Below are 6000 nucleotides of genomic sequence, written 5' to 3'. Positions count from 1 at the left end.
CTCTATTTTGATATCATATTTATATTTCCTTTACTCCATCCAGTGTTTATTTTTAGATATGGTTTGAGGTAAAAATCCATTTTTTTTCCTTTTGGAAAAAAATGTTCCAGCGCCATTTATTGAAAAGTTCATCCTTTAGCTGCTGCTGCTAAGTCGCATCAGTTGTGTCCCACTCTGTGCGACCCCATAGACTGCAGCCCACCAGGCTCCCCGGTCCCTGGGATTCTCCAGGCAAGAACGCTGGAGTGGGTTGCCATTTCCTTCTTCAATGCATGAAAGTGAAAAGTGAAAGTGAAGTCGCTCAGTCGTGTCTGACTCTTATCGACCCCATGGACTGCAGCCTACCAGGCTCCTCCGTCCATGGGATTTTCCAGGCAAGAGTACTGGAGTGGGTTGCCATTGCCTTCTTCAATGCATGAAAGTGAAAAGTGAAAGTGAAGTCGCTCAGTCGTGTCTGACTCTTAGCGACCCCATGGACTGCAGCCTACCAGGCTCCTCTGTCCATGGGATTTTCCAGGCAAGAGTACTGGAGTGGGTTGCCATTGCCTTCTCCGCATCCTTTAGCTACTGACGTGTAATGCCCTCTGTATTATAAACCACGTTCCCATGAGGTAGTCTTCATTTCAACCTCACAACCTCCACAACCTTGCTTATTATTATTATTTTCTATTGGGGATGCTTTCCTTTAAAAAGGCTCTTCTCCTGGCTACATCTCTCTCGTTCTTCAGATCGCAGCTCAAACGTCATTCTTTCATATATAGATTATGTCTAAATGTATGTCCCATCTCAGTGACCCCGTAACTCCAAAAGTAATGGAAAGACGGCAGTGGACAGGAACTTCTGGTTAGTTGTTGCCAGGCGGTTGCCAGGGAGCCTGTAGAGGAGGCCGCGGAGGGGAGGAGCGTCCAGAGTTCCAATGACGGAATCCAGCGGGCGCCTGAGTCGCCCCTGAGTGCGTCAGCACGCGCGGTCGGCCGGGGGCGGGGCCCAGGTCTGAGTCACGTGGCTTGGTTGCCTACGCGCTGCTGGGCCGTGGGAAGATGGCGGACGGAAAGGGAGACGCCGCCGCCACCGCCGGGGCTGGGGCTGAGGCTCCGGTGGGAGCCGGAGCCGGAGACGGAACCGAGACTGAGTCCATGGCTCGGGGCCATAGTCCCGCATCTCCGGCGCCGGTAGCCTCCGGATTGCGACCCTGTCTGTGGCAGCTGGAGACAGAACTGAGGGAGCAGGAGGTGTCGGAGGTCTCATCTTTGAACTACTGTCGGAGCTTCTGCCAGGTGAGGGGCGGACTGGCTGGCTGAGGGCGGCGGGGCGGGGAGACCAGGGGAAGAGGCCCCGGATCCGTTGCTGCTGCCGGGGCTGGACTGAAAGGCGCCACCTCTGTGTCTTGCCGCGCCCCCGGGGCCGGGAAGGCCCAGTTCGAAAGCCCAACCGCTGGCCCCCCTCCGCCAAGTGCCCGACTTTGGCCACCGCCAGGGAGGGTAGCGCTGGGTCAGACTGAGAGCTGGGAGGGCGCCGGCGGCTCCCTAGAAGGGCCGTGCCCTGTCGTCGTTGCCTGTCCCCCAGCCGGGTGGTTGGAGCGCCATTGCCTCTTGAAAGATTGATTGCTCCTTTCTGCCAGGAGATCCTTTTTTGAGTGCAGATGTCCAAATTGGAATGCCTGGATTTTCCTAAATAATTCGGAGATATATGTTGGGGCCAGAGACTTATCTTTGGAGTCAATGTCTTTTGGGCCCCTCAAAGGTATGACAGTTGGCTTTGAAAGGCGTCTAGGGCTTTCTGTTTAGGGATGGTGGAGCTGGTTGGTTGTTTGGTTTTGGCTGCCTTGGGGGGAGGGTATTAAAGCTGTTCTTTCGCCTTTTCTATGTTCTTTGGAGAATTGTGCTGCCAGAAATGAGGCTCTTAATCCTTGCAATGGTTATTCGGGTCTTTGAGTAGAAGAGGATTGGGAAAGATGTGGAGTGTGGTCTGTTTTGGCAGTTCTATGACCATTTCTGTGCCATAGTGGGTCCTAACCTATGATTATATATTTCTTGGTATGCTGAGTTTTCTTTCCATGATCACGTCGCGATTTTTCTTTGTAAATTTGAAGATGTACCATGATTATTTCTTCCTCTGCTTGTTCTAATCAGGTTTTGGAAGCACCCCTCTGCTTCTCACCTGGTGCACCTTAAAGAATGCAAAATAATCGTAGTGTGTTGGCACTTGGGCTCTTAATGAGTAGTTGGGCGTGCAGAATAAATTGCGGTGTGCCAAAGTTATTATTTTGAGCGACAATTTGCTCTGTTGGTCCGGAGGAGAATCAACAATTGACTTGATTGATTGCTTTTCTCCCTCCTCTCTGCTGAGCCAGAAGCGCTTCTCCTCTTGAATATATTTTGTCCTTGCCAATGAATCTTTTCCATGCATTGTATCACTCGTTTGTCTACAACCTGCAGCCTTTACCCTGAACTGTGAAGTACTAAGGTGTCCTCTGCATTTTCACTCTCAATGAACATTCTTACTATACAGATTTACAAACTTTTACTGACTCCATAGAATGGTGCCAAACACTTTGCCAAGTGCTGAGGAAACATGAATCAGACAGCATTTACCCTTGATGAGTTTACCATTTGGAGGAGGTAGTAGAAATAACAGTATTGCTGATGTAGTTTTGGTGATGATGGAAGAGGATACCTTGTACAAAGGGGGGCGGGGCTCATGGGACATCTTTTGGGAAGACAGTCTACTAGTAAAAATAAACGTAAAGGTTAACTGCAGACTGTAATACATATCAATACGTAGAAGTAACTGGGAGAGGCCAATTTAAATGGAGTGGCCTGAGAAGGCCCTGTGCCTGAAGGGTTGAAAATGAGTCTTGTTAAGTATCGGAAAAGGAGGTGGCATTGTAGTGTTAATGGTGAAGAGAAGGAAAACAGTGCTTTGGGAGAAGAGGGAACTAATTGGACCAGGATTAGTGAGGAGGAGAGCAGAAGAACTGTTGGTTTGGGATAAGCCTTCTAAGCTTTCGTAGTCTTCTTGGAAGGATAGCAGGAATGGATATAACCAATCAAATTGAAGCTTGTCAGAGAATAACACACACACACACACACACACACACACACACACACACACAGAGGAATGGATATAACCAATCAAATTGAAGCTTGTCAGAGAATAATACACACACACACACACACACATTGCTTTAAGTCTAGTACTGGCAGATTTGATTTTGACTGATTTTTTAATGTATTGTCTTTGCAACACTTAAGATGCGAGGGCACAGAAGAATTTTTAAAAGAAAATATTTTTGTAATTTTTTTTTAGTGAATTTTTTTTTTGGTCTGAAATTTTCTTGAAACAGTGTTTTACACTAATAAAGTAAAAGTATCAGTGACAATATGTAGTAATAGAAAGCACATTGGATTGGGAGTTATTTGGGTCTTAATTGTGACTCTACTGCTTACTTGCTCTAGCTAATAACCTTGGGCAAAATGTGACTGTGAGATTATGTTTTGTTTTCTGACCTTTATCTGCTTGTAATGCTTTATACAAATAGAGCAGAAAGTTTATTTTCAATTCTTCACAATATTTGTCACATTATTTTGGCACATTTTTTCCCATAGCCCAGTCAGCTTAGGGTGTCCTTTCTTATCAGATACAGAATTTTTTTTTAATTTTATGATGAAGTAGGATCATTTCACCATCCAAATTTGGTTGAATAGCTTTTGGTTTCACATTGGAAAGGCAGAGTCAGATTTTTTTCACCTACTGACTGTGTGTGTGCCTGACATTGCACTTAGTGCTGGGAATAGGGACCTGTCCTGCAGGGAGTACCTAATGAATGTGTAAAGAGAAGTAGTGATGTTAGATTATCATAAAGGCCTCATCTGTGCTCTCGGGGATGCTTAACTGCCACAAAAGGTATTTCTATCATGTGTTTAAGTTAGAGATATTGTCTTAGGGACTTAGAGTGCCCAAAGTAGAACCTGCAACAGGCTGGGACCATATTCCCTCTAGCTTTTGCAGCACTTAAAAGAAATGGCTCTGTCTTTGGAATTGCACCAAATCAAGAAATAAACTAGCATATGAAAGGATAGAGAAGCTTGTTTCATTCTGGGCATGTTTTCAATTTTCAGAAGTTTGTAAAGATGATCAAAATGAAACTTCATAAGTAATAGTTACTAAGAAAATGATTTTTAGATGAAGTCGTAGTCAGTGAAAATTTGTATTCAGTGACAGTTGGATGTGGATTTTTCTTTCCCCTTTCCTTCAGTTCCTTTTCTAAAAACATTGTCTGCCAGACATTGTGGATAAAATTAACTCTAGAAAACAGTCTTTCTTTGTTCTGCTGAAAAATTGATGATATCCTCTCAGGTTCTTACTATGTTTTGGGAACCCAGATTCCTGAAGTTTTCCAACTGGTTGGTGTATTTGTAACACAGATTTTGAAGACTTTTACAGTAGACTTCATTTACCAAATTGACATTATTGAGTGAATGATTATACTTTGAGAGTATTGGGCAGTATACTGCCCAATATATATCAATCAAAGTATATTGATTATACTTTGAGAGTAGCTTTATGAGTAATCCTTGTTTATGAGACACTACCAGTTTTGGACTAACAGTGACTTTGTAGATTTTTAAATGTTAACTCGGTGAGTATTGAATATATTTCAGTTTTCCCTAGATTAGTGATTGGGTCCAAAGGCCTAAGTCAGATTGCCATTCTATAACATCTTTACCATTTAAACTAGCTGTGTGACCTTGGGTCATGTTAATTTTCTTTAAACCGAAGTTTCTCATTTGCAAATGTAATAATAGTACTTACTGTTCTCTATGTAAATACATTGTTGTGTGGACTAGATAAAACAATCTCTATAAAAAGCCAATGGCTCTAAAACTGAGTTATCCGGATTTCTTGGGATGAGAAGTCTTAACAGCCTTGCCCCCAGCTTACTTTTCAGCTCTTAAGTAGCCAGTCCCACCACCCCAGTTCTACTCTTACTCAGAATTACTGTACTTGGATGCCATGGACCAAGTATGGGAGCTCAGTTACTCTGTGACTGAAATTGTGCCTACAAGTTTTTAGGTGCATTATTTTGGAAAGATGATCTTAATTGTCATTGGATTCATCAGATCCAAAACACACCTTAGGCCTTCAGTAAGTATTTCCCAGGTGACTGATCCACAAAGGATGGCATTACTACTTTAACAAGAACTCAGCTCATCAAGCATTTTTAGGTCTTTCCCTTTCTTTGTGCTGTGAAAAGTGAAAGTGACAGTCCCTTGGTCCTTTCCAACTCTTTGTGACCCCATGGACTGTACAGTCCATGGAATTCTCCAGGCCAGAATACTGGAGTGCTTAGCCTTTCCCTTTATCAGCTGAACCACAGGGGAAGCCTAAAAATACTGGAATGGGTAGCCTATCCCTTCCCGTTGGATCTTCCCGACCCAGGAATCGAACCAGGGTCTCCTGCATTGCAGGCGGTTCTTTACCAACCAAGCTATCAGGGAAGCCCCCTCATCGTGCTGTTCTATCCTTTCTCACATTTTCTGCATGGCTGACTTTCCTTCTCTAGGGCCCTGTGCAAATGTCACCTTATCTGTGACGCTTTCTTTGATTTTAATAGATTTCCTTTTAGTTGTTTGCTTTCTTTTGACACTTTGCATATACCTGTTGTTCAGTCGCTCAGTTGTGTCCAACTTTTTGCAACCCTGCGGACTGCAGCACACCAGGCTTCCCTGTCCTTCACCATCTTCCAGAGCTTGCTCAAACTCAGGTCCATTGAGTCAGTGATGCCATCCAACCATCTAGTCCTCTGTCGTCCCCTTCTCCTCCTCTCTTCTATCTTTCCCAGCATCCAGGTCTTTTCTAATGAGTGGGCCCTTTGCATCAGGTGGCCAAAGTATTGGAGCTGCAGCTTCAGCATCAGTCCTTCCAATGAATATTCAGGGTTGATTTCCTTTAGGATGGACTGGTTTGACCTCCTTGCTGTCCAAGGGACTCTCGAGT

General features: G+C 44.4%; 1 protein-coding gene across 5 annotated transcripts in view; it reads left to right on the top strand.

Moving 5' to 3' along the window:
- Positions 1–1027: 1027 nt before the first annotated feature.
- The window catches only part of RLF (RLF zinc finger), a 79677-nt gene continuing 74704 nt past the window's right edge, over positions 1028–6000 (top strand). For 3 of the 5 annotated variants that reach the window (XM_059884599.1, XM_059884601.1, XM_059884600.1), the window contains exon 1: positions 1028–1277. In XM_059884599.1, the coding sequence (XP_059740582.1) occupies positions 1041–1277 (237 nt within the window). In that variant the 5' untranslated portion in view covers positions 1028–1040. The other 2 variants (NM_001205939.2, XM_059884597.1) reach the window with 2 other exon arrangements.

The sequence above is a fragment of the Bos taurus genome, chromosome 3 (genome assembly GCF_002263795.3).
Source record: "Bos taurus isolate L1 Dominette 01449 registration number 42190680 breed Hereford chromosome 3, ARS-UCD2.0, whole genome shotgun sequence".
In the NCBI taxonomy this organism is placed as follows: Eukaryota; Metazoa; Chordata; class Mammalia; order Artiodactyla; family Bovidae; genus Bos; species Bos taurus.
This window is presented reverse-complemented; position numbering and strand designations above follow the sequence as displayed.